Consider the following 22,547-nt stretch of genomic DNA (forward strand, 5'->3'; position numbering starts at 1 on the left):
CTACCTGGTTGGTACGAAATCTTGTAGCCAAAAATAAGATATCAGTGTTGATAATATTATGGACAGAGAGGTTGCAAATCCTTTTAAAATGTTATCTGCATACTTAATAACAGCAGCTATTACAAGGCCTCCCAGTGCCTGCAGAAGTTTTAAAAGATTATTTTAAAAATTAAATATATATAAAACTGCTTTTCAAAACAATCTCAATGAAGCTTTAGGCTTTGTCCTATAATCTAATCCCATTAAAGTAAGTGATTTTTATTAAACATCTCATAACAAATGGACTTCTAGGTTTTGTTCAATAGCCCCCTTATTTCAAAAGGTATCTGATAAAATAACTACCAGCATAATCTGCAGTTTGTTACAATGGAGTTTGACCCTCATAACATCTATCCTCATCCAATTTAGTAATTAAACATCACTTGTTCAGACAAATGTGGGAAAATTGGACACACTGATTAGTGAAATATTTTTACTTTTGATTAAAAATAAACTGTAACTTGAAAGTTATTTTACTAGCCTTTTAATAGCCAACTTCGATTTCTTCCTCTAGTTGCTTCCCATTCTAATCTACCTTTCATTGCTGTCAGATTACTCTTCCTAAAGCACTTTAATCATTCTCTTTGAGAGTGAAGAACTTTCTACCAAATCCCTCTCAAATTCCAAATTGTGGCTACTTAAATAACAAAGTTTTACCATATCTCATAGTTTTGTTTTCTACCAAACCCTACATATCAGCTCCCAAGTCTGGGTTACCCACTTTCACTGCACGTCTTCAAATGGTAGAAGCTTTATGAGAGAAAGTCACAAATTATGCCAAGTGAGCTCACTACAAATTGATGTTTGAGTCCTGGTATTTCTTAGCAGTGTTCTCATTCCTCTATTTACTCCCTCATACCAACTGTACCAAACCTTTTAAATTTTTCTCAAGTCTTTAGCCCCCTCTTAAGGAAAGAGAGCTTCCCTCCTTGATAGGATAAAAGCCATCTACATAAACTCTCCTGACTTACCCTATCTCTACCTCAAATTTTCTCTGAATTTTCACTTACCCTTGTCTCCTTTTCTCCTATATTAAAAATAGAAGTATCCTTCCTGCTTTCAAAACACAACTATCCTTTGCCACCTTCACCCATCCTCCCTGAGGGACCTTGTTTCTTACAGCTTCAAATACCTCTAGAGAAAGGCTTTGTGAAGACAGAGACTTCTATCTTCATTTTTGTATCCTCCAGAGTACTCAGTAAGTATTTTTTGAAGATGAAATTACTCAACCCTTGAATAATTTCAAGTTATAAGCCGAGGTAATTTAATAGGAATACTCCAATATGTAACCAAAATATAAACTATAAACTGTTACAGATTTAAATATCTAGATCTGCTTCTGGAGCCTGAAATAGCTGACCACAGACTTCCTGTAAAATGATCAGAACAGTAGAAAAATTACAAGTTATATTTGTCCTCAGCTTTCAACTCTTTTATTCTTAAACTTGCATTTTCGTTATGTTAAATTTAAATACCATAAAGTTCATCCATGATTCATTTTCAAATAAGTTTTCATTACAGCATTTAGATCAGTTCTGTTTTAACTTCCCTGAATAAACTAGAGATAATGAGAGTACTGATAGGAGGGACCCTTTTTCCTCATATCAGTGTATCATAGCTACCTTGATTCTCTATATTAAAATAAAATTTATTAGCATAAATGTAAGTCTTTAAATGCTTTACCTGAAGAACAACAACTATCCAGGTCAGCCGGTTATACCCCTGAAAAAATCCATTCTTTGATACCAGTTCTCCATCATAAACATATACACCCATTAATCCAAATATACTCCCAAAGAAACCTAAAAAAAAAGTAAAGTCTATGTCATACATCATTTAGTTTGTCTGGAGAGATATTTTTCCATTAACATTCCAAATAATTTTAAACTTAACTTTTCCTTTTTGATAAAATTAGACTACTTTAAAATTTTTTTACTTGTATAATTATATAAACTTAAGAAAAGTATACTTAGTACTATATTATGACTGTAATAAAAAGACATGGAAATATAAAAAAGAACAGAGATTACCAACTTTGGAGGACTGAAAAAATATAATGTATACATTCCAGAACTAAATGGCTGTCCCATTCAAATATTTGTAAAATGCTCACTTTTGGTGTATTTCACTGTATCTTATATCTTCCTATTTACTAGATCTAGATTTTCATATATTCACATTCATACATGCAGATATAATAGCTCAGGTATGTGGTCCAGCATTTTCCTTTATTTAGAAATTTTGGATGTACAATAATTAATAAACAAAAAATTAGAGCTAAGAAACCATCAGCCATAGGCAACATCAGAATGTTGTTATTGAAGTCTCACTGTTAGGGAAAGTCAGCTCAGTGAGAGCCTGATATGTGTCTTATTCACTGCTGAATCCCTTACTTCTACCACAGAGCTTATCACATGACTACTGGATCTAAGATTTCCTGGAGCAATCCTAAACTATGAATAAAGAAATGGATACTACAGGGGTCCTCTCTTTGGGGCAGTCTGTGGTAAGATATGCAAAGATTGCAGGGTAAAGCAATTTTTTATAAAGCCACAACTAATCAAAGTATTCCACAGTGAAAAAGAACTAAAAGGGATGTGAAATGTTCTTTCTTTTTATTTATGCCAACTCTATCATTTTAATATGTCTAATTTAGAACATGAAAATAATACTGGCATAATACAAAATCACAAAAATAAACACTTCCAAGGGTATTATTCATTTCTTTTTTAATTATAAAAATAACACTTGATAATTACAAAAAATGTATAGAGTACAGAAGAGTACACACATGTCAGTATGTACAGATCTACTGCATTCTTTCTATCAGTTGTATAATATTCCATCGTACGGACAATAATAGTACGAAATACACATATAACGCCACATGCAACGAAATGTACTAAGTGCTTTATGTATGTTAACTCATAACAACCCTATGAGGTAGACACTTCTAGCTCATTTTACAGATGAAGAAACTGAAGCAAAGAGAGGTTAAATAAACTTGCCCAAATTCATGTTGCTGGTTAGTGATGGATTCAAAATTTTAATCCAGGCAGAGTGGTTTTGAAGTCTATGATCTTAACCACTACACCATTTAATTGTATTGATAATTTATTTAACCAGTATTCTAAATGTTTTCTATTTTTTACAATTGTAACCAATGCTGAAATGAATAAACTTGGACATTTATCTTTGTGCTCTAGTATAAATATTTATATCTGTAGGATAAATTCTTATCCAGACATGGAATTTTTACATTAAAGCTGTAATTTATTTAAAATTTTGTTATATATTCCCAAATTGAGATCCAATAAGGTTACATCAGTCTACCAGTTGGCCCTCCATATTCGCAGGTTTTGCATCCACAGATTCAACCATCCGTGAACCAAAAATGTAAAAAAAAAAATTCCAGAAAGTTCCAAAAAACAAAACTTGAATTTGCCGGCACAGCAACTTATTTACAAAGCATTTACACTGTATTAGGTATTATAAATAATCTAGAGATGATTCAGTGTATATGAGAAGATTGCATAAGTTATATGCAAACACTATACACCATTTTATACAAGGGACTTGATCATCCACGGCGGTCCTGGAACCAATCCCCCACAGATACCAAGGGAAGACTGTACTCCTAGCAACCTTAGGTACAAGAGTTCCTGTTTCTCCATTCTGTGGCTAATATTGGATCTTATCAATTAGCTAATCTTTGAACGTTGATGTTTGAAAACTTCTATACATTGTTTTGTTTTTGTAATCTCGAGTTATCTATAACTTATTTATGTATCCTTTTCAGAACTCTGAGTTATTACCATTACCATTAGATTGTGTTATGAGGTCAAACCAAGGAATAAGAAATCCATGTAATACCACAGAATCATGAATTCTGACCTTTCATTTTTATCTTATAATCGAGAAAATTTGGGGCAACTCATACAAACCTGAATATTTCTTTCTTTTCTGATATTTGCATATTAATGTAAATAGCTGACATAAGTGCTTAGGCACTAATAAAGCACAAGGCACTTTATTCTAAACATTTTACATGTATTCTCTCATTTAATCCTCATAGCAACATATGAAATAAGTACCATAATTAAGTATATTTTATAGATGAGGAAGCAGAGAGGAAGGTTAAGTAAGTTCTGTAATGCCACACACATGGTAGGTAATAAAATCAGGATTTGAGTGGTCAGACTACCAAACCAAGAGTTCTTAACCACTATGCTATAGATACACTCTTTCTGAAATGGTGAATACTTTTCAAGTCTGAACTTGCCTTCTAGACAAACTGAACAAAGGGAAGCTAATTTAATTTTGTTTTCAAAAATATTTACCTTGAAGTTCTTAAAAAAAAAAAAAACCACACACGATAGATTTCTACAAATTTTGCAGAGAAACAAATAAATACTGTGTGATAAAATGAAGGTTCAGTCTGTTTGTTATCATATTACGTGAAAACAGCTGAAAGGATGGACTTTAATCAAATTTTGAAGGTTTGTCTTAAAATACAGGCCATTAGGATTACAGACAATTCACTGTATAGGGCCTGGAAGGGCCTGTTATGACTGCTATCATGAAACATGGTATAGCTATTAAGCTGATGTGAAGAAAAAAACAGTGGCTTCAAAGAAAAAAACAATGGTTTCAAAGGTGAGCTCCAAAGTCACAGGGACAGAGGCTTAAAACAGAACATGTTGATTTGCAATTGAGCTGCTTCTCACATGTAGCATCTTCCAAAATGAATAATATGACAAGAATACTAAATTCTGAAATCTTTGTATGAGGAGTTAAATGTTACAATACTGTGTACAAATAGTTTAAATATCTATTCAAAGGCAATCTCTCAATCTCTTTTTTCTTTTAAACTTCACCTTCAGTTAGAAAAATGCTGTAGTATTTAAAAGCTAAAATGTAACAACTTGAAATAAAAAAGCATAGTAAGATTTTAAAGAGACAAAAATTTCTTCATTTCAAACTTCCTCCATTTAAGTATCTATTTTTTTCAGCTTTATTGAGGTATAATTGATAAGTAAAATTCTAAGACATTTGAAGTGTACATTGTGGTGATTTGATATACAACATGGTGACTGTAGCTGATAACACTGTATCATATAATTAAATTTGCTATCTTAATCTCTTTTTCCATGAGGAAAATATGTAAGTTATTTGCAACATCTGTGGAAAACATAGCAACCAAAGACAAAGGCTCCAAATGGTGAGGACAGAAACAGGCTGCATACACTCTTATGAGCACGGACCTAGAATTCCATATTCTTGAATAAAAGACATTCATTTAAAATAGTTTTTCAAAAGGCAAAAACCCTGCCAGATATTTGCATCAACAGCAGCTTTTATAAAAGGTTTATTTAATTAAAGACACATAGGACTTCCCTGGCGGTCCAGTGGTTAAGACGCTGTGCTCCCAATGCAGGGGGCACAGGTTCAATCCCTGGTTGGGGAACTAAGATCCCGCATGCTGTGCAGCGTGGCCAAAAAATTTTTAAAAAATCAGAAAAACATAGAAATCTTTAAACATAACAATATTATCCTTTACAAATAATATTAGAAAACATTTAAAACTTACCAAGTTGAATGTTTCTTATCCACACTGATTGTTTGGTTTCTTTTAAGATTTTCTCAAAGTAAACCCCAGCAAAGCCACTTGAAAAACATGCTGTGAGAACTGCCATGAGGCCTACGAATTGTGAGCCAGCTGAAAGTTCCTTCGAATTAAGCTCTTGAGAATCTGAGGGCCACTGAACAAAAAGAAAAACAAAACTGAAGTTTAATTCCTATAATATTTTACAAAATACATATTCAGAGTCCACTCTTAGACCTTAAGGTAAAAATGCAACCAATACCATTCTTGGGGATTGCAGAGGAGAGCTTTTGAAAGAAAAACTTAGAATCATTTTTTTTTTCCCATAGTGATATTACTGTTATAATTTATAATTTCAAAAATACCCTAAAAGAGAGAAAGAGTATAATAAACGCACAGATGCACAAAATAGCCTCCACAAGCAGTTCAGTTGTAGAAATTCAGAGTGTGAAGTGTTGGAGCAGCAAAAATGAGTATGGAGCTGTTGTTTCATTATGGAAGGTCCATTTCATGCTAACCATTCTGAGCTTTATTCTGTAGATCAGCGTTCCTAAAACTTCACTTATTTCCCTATCATCTTCATGGTTTTTGTCAAATGTATGTTCTCCCTAAACTATTAATTACTTAATATTTTAATTTAAAATACCTCACTTTTAAAAACTGAATACCGACTTTACCTTACCTTAAGCAGGATCTATGAAAATATGGATTTGATATGCCAACTATATTTTTCTAATAACCACTTAAATAACTATTAGAAATATTTATTCAAAATATACATACCACACTCTGAGGAAAGTGATTGTAGGGGAGGGGGGCTTTGGACGGCAGGAGATTGACATGATTGGATTTCTTTTAGATAGACCACAGTGGTGACTAAGTGGAGGCTGAATTGTAAGACAGAAGTTAAAAATAAAAAAAAAAATCAATTAGGAGGCAAAAGATTACTTGAGACACAAAGAAGGCATGAAATGGGGAAGTGTTAGTAGAGACAGACAAGGACAGAATCAAGAAGTATTAGAAAGCAGAATCAGAAAGTCTTAGTGATTGACTGGATGTACAGGCTAAAGGAAGAGTCTAGGACAACTCTCAGGCTAAGTAAATCAAGACTGGAAAAAACAGAACAGGTTTGGTGGGGAAAAGGTAAAGTATAGCTTTGGATACACTAAGTTTATAAGGCCTATTGAACAACCAAACAAAGATGTCCAATGTGCTTTTATATATATAAATCTGAAACTAGAGGTGATAACCAGAGCTGATGACACAGACCAAGAAGCTATAAGCATATGTGTTAGTAAAAACCTTCAGAAAGAATGAAATCTCCAAAACTAAGGACATAATTTAAGAGAAATAACAAGCCTATCAACAACACAATATCTAATGGGAATATCAAGGAAGAGGACCCCAGGAAGGAAACCAAGAAGGAATCATTAGAAAGATGTGAAAAGAACCAGGAGCGAGTGGTATCAGGGAAGCTGAGAGACAATAGGAAGGGAATGGTTGATCTCAAATGTCCAGACACTCAGTAAAAATCAGCTTTGTTTTACCTACAGTGTCTTATTTCCCTAAATAGACTGTTCATTTCTTTACGTCGGATAATTTGATTTTACTTCTTTGTGTCATTTACAGTCCCAATGTAGTATCTTGCTCAAAGGAAGCCCTCAAAAAATGTCAGTTGTGAGAATAAGCATTAATTTTCTTCAACAAATAACAGAACCATATTCTCCAAAATGAGGTTTGAAACTGCAATAAAAGTAAAAGTTATACTTATCTTGAATAGTTACCTGTACAAAAGCAACTCCTGTCATCAAAATTACTAGGGAGAGCCACTGGTACACACCTAATTTTTTACTAAGCATCGACACAGAAAATAATGCAGTCGTAAGAATTTTCAACTGATACGTGACCTGAAAGAGAAAACAGCTAATATTATTGTTTCTTTCTTTCTTTCTTAGAAACACTACTAGAAATGTATTTTAAATACCTGATAAGTAGCTGCATCTAGATTTGACAGTGCCACATAGAGTAAATTATTCTGAAGAGTATATATCCCTGATGGAATAGCAAGTTTAAGTGTTTCCATAGGTTTATTAAGAATTTCATCATGTAATATTCGATTCAGTGCTCTTAGACTACATTCTAGAAAAAACATGAAATGGGCAAAATCAGTAATTAAGTAACTCCAAATAAGTTACATACTCTCAAGTCCTCAGTTTTTTCACCCGTAAAAAAATGGGGAAAAAAAAAAAAAAAGGGAAAAAAAAAAAAAAAGGAAATTTGGCTACATGTTAAGATCCTTTTAGGTCTAAAATATACAGACGTACCTCAGAGATATTGCAGGTTCATTTCCAGACCACTGCCATAAAGTGAATATCACAATAAAGTGAGTCACAAGAATTTTTTTGGTTTCTCAGTGCATATAAAAGTTATGTTTATACTTTACTGTAGTCTCTTAACTGTGCAATAAGATTATGTCTAAAAAAAACAATGTGCATACCTTAATTAAAAAATACTTTATTGCTAAAAAATACTCACCATCATCTGACAATGGAGGGTTGCCACAAATCTTAAATTTGTAAAAAACACAATATCTGCAATAAAATAAGGTATACCTATACCTTTAATGATGCTAATACTAAATATTATAAGGTAGCATGTTAAGAAGAGCATTATCTTTATATATATATTTTTTTCATTGGGAAATAAATCAAATTGATTATATATACACATATGTATTTATGATAACCAAAACCTCAAAGTATTAACTTGTCAACCAAGTATTCTTACTTTATCATAGCAATATTATAATATTGATACTTTGTATTTTATAATGTATTTTATCATCAGCCATTAATGCCAATTAATAATTATGAAGACTTTAATCATGAAAAGAAGGATACCAGGAAGTGGGTTTGGCTCAAACAACAGAAAACCCAACCAACAGTGGCTCAAACCCATAGGGATTTGTCTCACATGTCATGAGTCCAGGTCAAAAGCTGCTACAGCAGCTCCGTGATGACATCAGGGACCTAGCTCTCTCTGTATATATATTGGCTTTTTATTTTCATGCTTTTCATGTATTGTCTACGTGATTTTTTGCAACAGGTTACCAACTGACTGATGCACCTCTGGTTCTTCTTTCCGGAAGGAAGAAAGAAGAGGAGGAAACAGTGGCCTAGTAGGCATCTTCTTCCCTCTCACTGACCAAGACTGTGTGTTGCATGACTAGCCCCTGCTACAAGGGAGCTGGAAAATCAATTCTTTTCTTTTATATTCTCCACATTAGAGATAAGAAAGGGAGAAAGGAGTTAAAAATGGACTCTGAGCTAGCCAACCCACAGTATCAATCACAAAAAAAATGCCCAAAGAACTTTCAGAGATACATAAACCCCCAAAGAAAGGAGAAATTCTAAGGAACCCTACCACCTTACCAACAATACACTTCACAGATGATTTTCTCTCCCAACATAAAACTTGCAAACTTGGGCTTCCCTGGTGGCACAGTGGTTGAGAATCCGCCTGCCAATGCAGGGGACACGGGTTCGAGCCCTGGTTTGGGAAGATCCCACATGCCACGGAGCAGCTAGGCCCGTGAGCCACAATTACTGAGCCTGCGCGTCTGCAGCCTGTGCTCTGCAACAAGAGAGGCCGCGATAATGAGAGGCCCGCGCACCGCGATGAAGAGTGGCCCCCACTTGCTGCAACTAGAGAAAGCCCTCGCACAGAAACGAAGACCCAACACAGCCATAAAGAAAGAAAGAAAGAAAGAAAGAATCATGGTCAAAAAAGGTGATGATAAAAAAACTTGCAAACTTTATAAAAAGTTTTAAAATGAAAATACCTTTTTTTAAATTAATTTTTATTGGAGTATAGTTGGTTTACAGTTTAGTTTACAAAATGAAAATAACTAAAGAATGCTACTTGATAGTCAGCCTTTCCTGACTAAAATAATGGTAAAAAAATTATGTAAGTAAAACAAAAATTACCAAAAGATTTTTTTTAGTTTTAGCAGAAAAAATATAAAATATTAGCTCATCTTTAAAATTAAAATTTTAAATAATTGATGCTGTCACATATTTTTCTCATTAGCAGTATGAGGGTAGTGGAATTGAGTCTTGTGGCTTTAATTTGATTTCTCTGATTCCTAGAGAGGTTGAACATCTTTTTATACATTGATTGGCCACTCAGGTTTTCTCTTCTGTGAGTTGCCTATTTATATCTTTTGTCCCTTTTTTGTTGAGTTTCTTATCTTTTTCTTATTGAGTTGTGGGAGTTCTTTGTACATTCTGGATATTAATTATTAGTGATTACCTGTGATGTAAATACCTTCTCTCAATCTGTTGCTTGTCTTCTCATTTGGTTTGATATATAAAAACATGAAAAAAGTCTGTTTTTCATTTTAATGTACCCCCAAATAATCTAACCACATGGAGCCCTAACCACTGGACCACCAGGGAATTCCCTCAATAAAGATTTTTTTTAAAAAAAACTATATCAAATTAGTCACTGCTGGACTAATCATGCAGCAAATAAAATAAAAAAGCCTTGACTTTAGTAAAAAAATTATTACTCCTCTAAATTACTTACTCTCAAATTATTATAAATGCAAGAAACTTTGTTTCATATTTACAGCATTAACCAGAGGACATGAATCATAACATAGATAAGAATAAAATACCTTTATTACTAGACTAAAACCATCTTAATAAAATGAAAATTGAAATGTTCTTAAATAATGCAAGTGTTCAAATGTGTAGTTACGTATATATAATATATATATATGTCATATATAAGTACCTATACATATATACTATATATATATATATATATCACATGTGAATAACTCCAAAATAATTAAATAAATTGCAATGACTTAAAAAACCTAGATACCTACTGCTGTCTTTGTAGACTAATAAAATGCAGGCCATTATCTTCAAAAGTTCAGCAACAACCACGGCTGTAGATGACAGATAACGAGGCCCCTCCTCTTTTAAAGTCCTAGAATAACGCATCGTTAGAACCAGACTGGTAGTCTGAAAGACCAAAATTCCCAAGGAAAGGTATTTTAGGTTGGCTGACATTGTTTTATCTTCATTTGCCTGAAAAACAAAATACACAGGGCAAATAAACAGAAAATACAGAAATTATAAATATTTTAAATACCAGTAAGAGATGTCTGGTTCCAAACAAGATAAATTAAGTGCACTGCATCCTACTCTTCCTGCTAATTACAACTATAAACCTTGGACCAAAGACAAAGCAACTACAAGGAGACTCTGAAAAGGTGACAAAAATAAGGCAAACTGGCTAGAGACTGCAGATCTTGAGTGATTAAAAAATCTTGAGATTTGCCATTCATGTATCTCACCCTGGGTGTGACAGCAGTTTACAACCTGGAACCACCAACAGGTGTAGGTCAACAACAAAAAAGCCATAAGAAAAAACCCACTGTCTCCAACCAAAGGACTGGGAAGACAGCAGCCCTGAAGGATGCAACCCTCCCAAATGAGTGCTGTATAATCTGTGGGGCAGAGCCTTGCTGACCATCCCAACCCTGCACAAAGGACAACAGAGGTGGTGGCCCTCCCATCCCCCACCAGGATGCAGCCACAAAGACTATGGGGGCAGAGCCCTGCCAACCGTTCCTGCCCTATATAAGGGGAATGTCAGCGAAGATGCAGCACCATTCCTCCCTCTCCAGTGGCTGCCTACTAATATAGACGATTTAAGTAGGAACCAAGGTCTCACAACACTCAAAACGTCCAGGATACAATCCAAAATGAGTATACTCATCATTCCAAAAGACAGAAAAAAAAATCTCAACTAGGATGAATAAGGACAATCAAAGGACAACAACACATAGTTGATATAGATGTTGGAATTATCAGACAAGAATTTTAGAGAAGTTACTACAAAAATGCACCAACCAACAGGCAATTATAAACATTCTTGAAATAATTTTAGACTTACATAGTTGAAAAAAATAGTACAGGAGTTCTCATTTACCCTCCACCTGGCTTCCCCCAATAATAAAAGTAGCAAAGTTTCTGTATTTTTTCTAAAGCAATTTAATATGAACTCTAAGAAACTCACTTTAAATATGAAGATACAAATATGTTAAAAAGTAAAAGGGTGGAAAATGATAAAAGCCATGAGGAAAATAACTATGAGAAAGTTGGAGGGGTTAGATTAATATCAGGCAAAACAGATTACACAAGAATTATTTTTAGAATTAAAGGACACTTTGTAATGATAAAAGAATCAACACATCAGGAAGATATAACCATTATAAATGTATATGTGCTAATAACATAGCTTCAAAATACATAAAGCAAAAACTTACAGAACTAAAAGGAAAAACAGGTAAATCCAGTCAGAATATGAGATTTTAACCCACCTTTCCCAGTAACTGATAGAATATACACACACACAAAACCCAGTAAGAATATTGAAGATTTGAACAACACTATCAACCACTGTAACTCTGTAGACTTGGAGATGCTCCACTAAGATCCTCCTTCAAGGAAGGACTTAATGTAGTGTGCATGATCAGTCAACTGCCTCTCCAACCCAGGTCACATCCTTTGCTTCAAATTTATCTAAAGATTCAATCTCAAACAAAATCTCTGAAGGTTTTTTTTGGTAGAAATTGATATCGATTTTAAAATTTATAGGAAAATACAAAGGACCTAGACCAGCAAAACAATTTTGAAAAGGAAGAATAAAGTGGAAGGAGTTAAACTACTGACATTCCAGACTTACTATAAAGCCCTAATAATTAAGACTGATATTGACATAAGGACAAAAGAATAGGTCAATGGGATAGAATGAAGTCCAGAACAGGGACTTCCCTGGTGGTGCAGTGGTTATGAATCCGCCTGCCAATGGCAGGGGACACGGGTTCGAACCCTGGTCCGGGAAGATCCCACATGCTGCGGAGCAACTAAGCCTGTGTGCCACAAATACTAAGCCTGCGCTCTAGAGCCCATGTGCCACAACTACTGAGCCCACGCGCCTGGAGACCGTGCTCCGCAACAAGAGAAGCCACCGCAATGAGTAGCCCCCACTCGCTGCAACTAGAGAAAGCCCACACACAGCAACGAAGACCCAACACAGCCAAAAATAAATTAAATAAATAAATTTATTTTTAAAAAAGCTAAAACTATAAATATTCAGGAAGAAAACATAGGAGAAAATCATAGCCACATAAAAATAGGTTGAGATTTCTTAGGATACAAAAAGCACAAACCATAAAAGAAAAATATGGAAAAATTGGACATCATCAAAATTTAAATCTACTCTTCCAAAGACACTGTAAAAATAATGAAAGGCAAACCACATCATGGGAGAAAATATTCTCAACACAAAAATCTGACCATGGTCTTGTATCTAGAATGTATACAGAACTCTTACAACACAATGAATGTATACAGAACTCTTACAACACAATGAGTAGAAGACAAACAACCCAAATTAAAATGGACAAAAGATGTCAATAGATATTTCACCAAAAAAAGAAATGAATGGCTAATATGCACATGAAAAGATGTTCAACATCACAGTCATTAGAGAAATACAAATTAAAGCCACAATGAGATAACATTATACACCTATTAGAATAGCTGAAATCTTAAAAATTGATGCTACCAAGTGTTGAAGAGGATTTAGAGCAAATAGAACTCTCAACTTTGCTAGTGGGAATGTAAAATGCCACAACCACTTTATCAACCAACTATCTCATTTTTATAAATCTGCATTAGCAGAAGAATCCTAATGTGAAATAAAATTATAGCATTTTAGAAGTGGAAGATGCTTTAGAAATCATCTAGTACAATATCTTCATTTTAAAATAAAGAAAATAGTGAACAGAGAAGTTAGATGACTTGTTCAAGGTCTTATAATTATTAATTGAAAAATAACAGTTATAAAGTTAAATATCAAGTTCCGCAGATCCCATTACAAGCTACTGTAGAATTTCAAAAGACTTCCTGGTGGCCTTTATCTCTGTATAAAAGGAGAACAAGTTGCCAGCAGTCTACATTTGGCACATGCATCTGATTTTCCTGGAAAATGTCGAACAATTATTTCAAACCTGTTCAAGAAAGTCTTTTGTTTATTCTGTACAACTAAGACCATAATGCATGTGTTATAACAGCAATACTCTGATTTCTTTTCAAATGAAAATTTAAAGGTCAGATTCTAAGCCAGGATACACTATTTGTACAATTTTGCTTTTCCATTTCCAAGTACATACAACATCAATATAAACATTCACTGTGATAATACAGTTCGTAATATTTTTAGTCTCTCACAATGTTTTGTTTTGTTTTTCTAAGTCTGTGAGATAATAGGAAGACATATATATTGGTCTCTGGTGCTGGCTCCTGACACAGGGTTCCTGAAACGCTTGTAATTTCCTAAGTGATAAGAGCACTAGGAGCATCTTTTGTTCTAATATTTGGTCTTTGACCCCAGTTCCTGACACAGGGCTCCTGAAACCCTTGTAATTTTCTGGGTGATAGAAGTGTCTTTTGTTCTAGTGAGGCAAATTTGGGCAGGCTTCTAGATGGCTTCTGAAGAGAGCTGCTCACCAGAAAGAACAAGCCGTGATTAGAAGCTTAGAATTTTCAGCCCCATTCCCCAAGCTCCCCTACTCACCATTCTCTTGAGAAGGCAAAAGGGCTGAAAATGGAGTTAATGATCCATTTTGCCTACATGATGAAGCCTCCATAAAATCACAATACTATATAGGGTTCAGAGGGCCTCCAAGTTGGTGAACACATCCACACAGGGAAGGTGAGGCACCCCAATTCCATGGGGACAGAAGTTCCCATGCTGGGGACCTTCCCAGACCTTGCCCTATATATTTCTTCATCTGACTGTCCATCTGTATCCTTTATCATATCCTTTAATAAACTGGTAAACATAAGTGTTTCCCTGAGTTCTGTGAGCCACTATAGCAATTTAATCAAACATGAGGAGAAGGTCGTGAGAACCTCTGATTTGTAGCCAAGTCCAAGTCAGACAGAAGTTGTGCGTAACCTGAGGACCTACTACTTGTGATTGGCATAAGAAGTGGGGTGGGAGCAGTCTTGTGGGACTGAGCCCTTAACGTGTGGGATCTGATACCATCTCCAGACAGACAGTGTGAGAATTGAAGTAGGACATCCAGCTGGTGTTGAAGAGAATTGCTTGGTGTGGGGAAAAACCTCACATACATGTGATGACCAGAAGTGTCAGAAGTCAAGTATTCTGTATGAGGAGTAGAGGAAACACATAGGAGGAAAGAACGGCGTTCCTTTTCTAATATGAAGTCAAGAAGTAAAATACATGCAAACACCCACTCATTTGCACTAGATCACCTGTAAAGAATTACAATTTAATTTACAACTCTGCCTAAGGGAAGAAAAAACTCAAAATGAAAAAGTTCAAAATACTAGTATTTCTAAGATATACAAATACTTAGTTTGGTTGGAGTACAATATAGGTAAAAGTTAGTACTTTCACTTAGTACAATATAGGTAAAAGTTAGTACTTTCACTTAATACAACCCCTAAATGCAAAGCAAATACATAAACACGAAATAGACCAAAACAAAGATTATGTTCCACCTCTATAATTTATAAGATTAACATTGTTTCTTCATTTTAAAGTCTACAATATTTTCTCATTATAATTGAAAACAATCTTTTACCAATTTCATGTTTAAGATTTAATTTCAGTCTCCTACATTTTTTTCTCTTACTGCCGAAGTCCCCTTCTTTTATCCTTTCAGGTGTTGCCAATCCTCTGGTTTCCAGATTATTCTTTGTTTCATAAAAATTTCCTATCCAAGAAACTTTTATATCAATAATAAGAAACTGTTAGGTTCTTTCACAAATCGAGCCTCATTCAGTTTACTGTCAAAAACGTCATGAACCAGTCAACAAATTACTACCCATGTTCCATTAAAGACCCCGATTACTAAGCTCCCTAAACCCACTTGGAGTTCAGTGAGGCTCTCAGATTTATAGCAGTGTCAAAGAGACAGGATGTTTAGATGCTCCACTTTTACCTTAACAGCTAAGACCTGAAAAATGTATTCTTCCTGATCACTAGAGTAAATGGCACTATTTCATTCGGATTGCTTTCCTTTGTTTTTGTTTGTTCTGGTTTTTCTAAAAAAACATTTATTATTTTATTTACTTTAAAAAAGTAGTATATTCTTAGTGAGAAAAAAATTAATAAACTTAAAAATTATATTAATAAGTAAAAATTTGAACCATAATCTCACCACTCAAAGACATCTAATGATATTTTGATATAGATTCTGTCAATTTTTCTTAAGTTTTTTGGAAATCCCTAAACTCAAGGACGTTAGCAGCAAGGTAAAATAAAGTACCTAGACCATTTCATATTCCCACTGAAAGGATTTCAACAACTTTTGGGGATTCTTAGTTATATAGAAACTAGTCTTGTAATCACAAAGTTCCAAATTCTCCTAAAAAATAATAGATCTTTCTTGAGGGAAAAAAATGGATTTTAAAAATACAATAAAGTACCAAGAATATAACAAACATCCATGATTCTACCACCCAGAACTAACAAGTGTCAATCTTGTCACATTTGCTTACCTTTCCTTTTTTAAAGGAATAAAACACTACAGTTAAAGTCCCCTTTAAGCCAAACTCTAAGTCCTATTCCTTTTCCCCTCCCCTATTATCATGCATTTGGAGTATGTATTTCAGTGCACTTTTAAAATTTTATACGCCTATACAGAAATATCCGTAAGCCTAAATATTTTAGTATACATACATGGTATCAAACTGTATACATTATTCAGCATCTTCCTTACTTTATTCAGCATTGTCTTGCCATCTACATTGATATACAGACCTAGTTCATTGCTTTAAATAACTCTATATTGTTCCAACAAATAAGCAGACCTTCTATTTACCCATTCTCCTACTGATGAATATTTAAGATCCTTTCTTTTCCTTTTAAAGATTTATTTAAAAGTTTTCTTAAAAATTTTCAGGAGGAACCAAGATGGCAGAGTAGAAGGACGTGCTCTCACTCCCTCTTGTGAGAACACCAGAATCACAACTAGCTGCTGGAAAATCATCGACAGGAAGACACTAGAACTCACCAAAAAAGATACCCCACATCCAAAGACAAAGGAGAAGCCACAATGAGACAGTAGGAGGGGCACAATCAGAGTAAAATCAAATCCCATAACTGGTGGGTGGGTGACTCACAGACTGGTGAACACTTATACCACAGAAGTCCACCCATTGGAGTGAAGGTTCTGAGCCCCACGTCAGGCTTCCCAACCTGGGGGTCCGGCAATGGGAGGAGGAATTCATAGAGAATCAGACTTTGAAGGCTAGTGGGATTTGACTGCAAGACTTCAACGGGACTGGGGGAAACAGAGACCCCACTCTTGGAGGGCACACACAAAATAGTGTGCACATTGGGACCCAAGGGAAGGAGCAGTGACCCCTGGGGAGACTGAACCAGACCTACCTGCTTGTGTTGGAAGGTCTCCTGCAGAGGCGGGGGGTGGCTCTGTTTCACCGTGGGGACAAGGACACTGGCAGCAGAAGTTCTGGGAAGTACTCCTTGGAGTGAGCCCTCCCAGAGTCTGTCATTAGCCCCACCAAAGAGCCCAGGTAGGCTCCAGTGTTGGGTTGCCTCAGGCAAAACAACCAACAGGGAGGGAACCCAGCCCCACCAATCAACAGTCAAGTGGATTAAAGTTTTACTGAGCTCTGACCACCACAGCAACAGTCAGCTCTACCCACCACCAGAACCTCCCATCAAACCTCTTAGATAGCCTCAACCACCAGAGGGCAGACAGCAGAAGCAAGAAAAACTATAATCCTGTAGCCTGTGGAACAAAAACCACATTCCAGAAAGACAGACAACATGAAAAGGCAGAGGGCTATATACCAGATGAAGGAACAAGATAAAACCCCAGAAAAACAACTAAATGAAGTGGAGATAGGCAACCTTCCAGAAAAAGAATTCAGAATAATGATAGTGAAGATGATCCAGGGCCTCGGAATAAGAATGCAGGCAAAGATCAAGAAGATGCAAGAAATGTTTAACAAAGACCTAGAAGAATTAAAGAACAAACAAACAGAGATGAACAATACAATAACTGAAATGAAAACTACACTAGAAGGAATCAATAGCAGAATAACTGAGGCAGAAGAACGGATAAGTGACCTGGAAGACAGAATGATGGAATTCACTGCTGCGGAACAGACTAAAGAAAAAAGAATGAAAAGAAATGAAGACAGCCTAAGAGACCTCTGGGACAACATTAAACGCAACAACATTTGCATTATAGGGGTCCCAGAAGGAGAAGAGAGAGAGAAAGAACCAGAGGAAATATTTGAAGAGATTATAGTCGAAAACTTCCCTAACATGGGAAAGGAAATAGCCACCCAAGTCCAGGAAGCACAGTGAGTCCCATACAGGATAAACCCAAGGAGAAATATTCCAAGACACATAGTAATCAAATTGACAAAAATTAAAGACAAAGAAAAATTACTGAAAGCAGCAAGGGGAAAACGACAAATAACATACAAGGGAACTCCCATAAGGTTAACAACTGATTTCTCAGCAGAAACTCTACAAGCCAGAAGGGAGTGGCATGATATACTTAAAGTGATGAAAGGGAAGAACCTACAACCAAGATTACTCTACCCGGCAAGGATCTCATTCAGATTTGATGGAGAAATCAAAAGCTTTACAGACAAGCAAAAGCTAAGAGAATTCAGCACCACCAAACCAGCTCTACAACAAATGCTAAAGGAATTTCTCTAAGTGGGAAACACAAGAGAAGAAAACGACCTACAAAAACAAACCCAAAACAATTAAGAAAATGGTCATAGGAACATACATATCGATAATTACCTTAAACGTGAATGGATTAAATGCTCCAACCAAAAGACACAGGCTGGCTGAATGGATACAAAAACAAGACCCATATATATGCTGTCTACAAGAGACTCACTTCAGACCTAGGGACACATACAGACTGAAAGTGAGGGGATGGAAAAAGATATTCCATGCAAATGGAAGTCAAAAGAAAGCTGAGGTAGCTATACTCATATCAGATAAAATAGACTTTAAAATAAAGAATGTTACAAGAGACAAGGAAGGACACTACATAATGATCAAGGGATCAATCCAAGAAGAAGATATAACAATTATAAATATATATGCCCCCAACATAGGAGCACCTCAATGCATAAGGCAACTGCTAACAGCTATAAAAGAGGAAATCGACAGTAACACAATAATAGTGGGGGACTTTAACACCTCACTTACACCAATGGAAAGATCATCCAAAATGAAAATAAATAAGGAAACAGAAGCTTTAAATGACACAATAGATCAGATAGATTTAATTGATATTTATAGGACATTCCACCCAAAAACAGCAGATTACACTTTCTTCTCAAGTGTGAACGGAACATTCTCCAGGATAGATCACATCTTGGGTCACAAATCAAGCCTCAGTAAATTTAAGAAAATTGAAATCATATCAAGCATCTTTTCTAACCACAACGCTATGAGATCAGAAATGAATTACAGGGGAAAAAATGTAAAAAACACAAACACATGGAGGCTAAACAATACGTTACTAAATAACCAAGAGATCACTGAAGAAATCAAAGAGGAAATCAAAAAATACCTAGAGACAAATGACAATGAAAACACGATGATCCAAAACCTATGGGATGCAGCAAAAGCAGTTCTAAGAGGGAAGTTTATAGCTATACAAGCCTACCTAAAGAAACAAGAAAAATCTCAAGTAAACAATCTAACCTTACACCTAAAGGAACTAGAGAAAGAAGAACAAACAAAACCCAAAGTCAGCAGAAGGAAAGAAATCATAAAGATCAGAGCGGAAATAAATGAAATAGAAACAAAGAAAACAATAGCAAAGATCAATAAAACTAAAAGCTGGTTCTTTGAGAAGATAAACAAAATTGATAAGCCATTAGCCAGACTCATCAAGAAAAAGAGGGAGAAGACGCAAATCAATAAAATTAGAAATGAAAAAGGAGAAGTTACAACGGACACCACAGAAATACAAAGCATCCTAAGAGACTACTACAAGCAACTCTATGCCAATAAAATGGACAACTTGGAAGAAATGGACAAATTCTTAGAAAGGTATAACCTTCCAAGACTGAACCAGGAAGAAACAGAAAATATGAACAGACCAATCACAAGTAATGAAATTGAAACTGTGATTAAAAATCTTCCAACAAACAAAAGTCCAGGACCAGATGGCTTCACAGGTGAATTCTATCAAACATTTAGAGAAGAGCTAACACCCATCCTTCTCAAACTCTTCCAAAAAATTGCAGAGGAAGGAACACTCCCAAACACATTCTATGAGGCCACCATCACCCTGATACCAAAACCAGACAAAGATACTACAAAAAAAGAAAATTACAGACCAATATCACTGATGAATATAGATGCAAAAATCCTCAACAAAATACTAGCAAACAGAATCCAACAACACATTAAAAGGATTATACACCATGATCAAGTGGGATTTATCCCAGGGATGCAAGGATTCTTCAATATATGCAAATCAATCAATGTGATACACCATATTAACAAATTGAAGAATAGAAACCATATGATCAGCTCAATAGATGCAGAAAAAGCTTTTGACAAAATTCAACACCCATTTATGATAAAAACTCTCCAGAAAGTGGGCATAGAGGGAACCTACCTCAACATAATAAAGGCCATATATGACAAACCCACAGCAAACATCATTCTCAATGGTGAAAAACTGGAAGCATTTCCTCTAAGATCAGGAACAAGACAAGGATGTCCACTCTCACCACTATTATTCAACATAGTTTTGGAAGTCCTAGCAACAGCAATCAGAGAAGAAAAAGAAATAAAAGGAATACAAATTGGAAAAGAAGAAGTAAAACTGTCACTGTTTGCAGATGACATGATATTATACAGAGAATCCTAAAGATGCCACCAGAAAACTACTAGAGCTAATCAATGAATTTGGTAAAGTTACAGGATACAAAATTAATGCACAGAAATCTCTTGCATTCCTATACACTAATGATGAAAAATCTGAGAGAAATTATGGAAACACTCCCATTTACCATTGCAACAAAAAGAATAAAATACCTAGGAACAAACCTACCTAGGGAGACAAAAGACCTGTATGCAGAAAAGTATAAGACACTGATGAAAGAAATTAAAGATGATACCAACAGGTGGAGAGATATACCATGTTCTTGGATTGGAAGAATCAATGTTTTGAAAATGACTATACTACCCAAAGCAATCTACAGATTCAATGCAATCCCTATCAAATTACCAATGGCATTTTTTACGGAACTAGAACAAATCATCTTAAAATTTGTATGGAGACACAAAAGACCCCGAATAGCCAAAGCAGTCTTGAGGGAAAAAAACGGAGCTGGAGGAATCAGACTCCCTGACTTCAGACTATACTACAAAGCTACAGTAATCAAGACAATATGGTACTGGCACAAAAACAGAAACATAGATCAATGGAACAAGATAGAAAGCCCAGAGATAAATCCATGCACCTATGGTCAACTAATCTATGACAAAGGAGGCAAAGATATATAATGGAGAAAAGACAGTCTCTTCAATAAGTGGTGCTGGGAAAACTGGACAGCTACATGTAAAAGAATGAAATTAGAAAACTCCCTAACACCATACACAAAAATAAACTCAAAATGGATTTGAGACCTAAATGTAAGACCAGACACTATAAAACTCTTAGAGGAAAACATAGGAAGAACACTCTTTGACATAAATCACAGCAAGATCTTTTTTGATCCTCCTCCTAGAGTAATGGAAATAAAAACAAAAATAAACAAATGGGACCTAATGAAACTTCAAAGCTTTTGCACAGCAAAGGAAACCATAAACAAGACGAAAAGACAACCCTCAGAATGGGAGAAAATATTTGCAAACAAATCAACGGACAAAGGATTAATCTCCAAAATATATAAACAGCTCATTCAGCTCAATATTAAAGAAACAAACAACCGAATCCAAAAATGGGCAGAAGACCTAAATAGACATTTCTCCAAAGAAGACATACAGATGGCCAAGAAGCACATGAAAAGATGCTCAACATCACTAATTATTAGAGAAATGCAAATCAAAACTACAATGAGGTATCACCTCCCACCAGTTAGAATGGGCATCATCAGAAAATCTACAAACAACAAATGCTGGAGAGGGTGTGGAGAAAAGGGAACCCTCTTCCACTGTTGGTGGGAATGTAAATTGATACAGCCACTATGGAGAACAGTATGGAGGTTCCTTAAAAAACCAAAAATAGATTTACAATATGATCTAGCAATCCCAATACTGGGCGTATACCCAGAGAAAACCATAATTCAAAAAGACACATGCACCCCAATGTTCATTGCAGCACTATTTACAATAGCCAGGTCATGGAAGCAACCTAAATGCCCATCGACAGACGAATGGATAAAGAAGATGTGGTACATATATACAATGGAATATTACTCAGCCATAAAAAGGAATGAAATTGAGTCACTTGTTGAGACGTGGATGGATCTAGAGACTGTCATACAGAGTGAAGTAAGTCAGAAAGAAAAAAACAAATATCGTATATTAATGCATGTATGTGGAACCTAGAAAAATGGTACAGATGAACCGGGTTGCAGGGCAGAAGTTGAGACACAGATGTAGAGAACAGACATATGGACACCAAGGGGGGAAAACTGCGGTGGGGTGGGGATGGTGGTGTGCTGAATTGGGCGATTGGGATTGACATGTATATATTGATGTGTATAAAATTGATGACTAATAAGAACCTGCAGTATAAAGAAACAAACAAACAAAACAACTAATA

At 35.2% G+C, this 22,547-nt stretch overlaps 1 protein-coding gene across 2 annotated transcripts in view; it reads right to left on the reverse strand.

The window, feature by feature from the left end:
• The window catches only part of SLC35A3 (solute carrier family 35 member A3), a 47,834-nt gene that overhangs the window by 12,308 nt on the left and 12,979 nt on the right, over positions 1–22,547 (reverse strand). Inside the window, exons 2-7 of one of the 2 annotated variants that reach the window (XM_082385965.1) lie at positions 10,539–10,743; positions 7,629–7,783; positions 7,429–7,551; positions 5,630–5,801; positions 1,723–1,841; positions 5–138 (exon numbers count right to left, since the gene is read on the reverse strand). In XM_082385965.1, coding sequence (XP_082242091.1) covers positions 5–138; positions 1,723–1,841; positions 5,630–5,801; positions 7,429–7,551; positions 7,629–7,783; positions 10,539–10,725 — 890 coding nt within the window. In that variant the 5' untranslated portion in view covers positions 10,726–10,743. The other variant, XM_082385966.1, reaches the window with a different exon arrangement.

This window comes from Balaenoptera borealis, assembly GCF_965194805.1.
Source record: "Balaenoptera borealis genome assembly, chromosome: 1".
Lineage (NCBI taxonomy): Eukaryota > Metazoa > Chordata > Mammalia > Artiodactyla > Balaenopteridae > Balaenoptera > Balaenoptera borealis.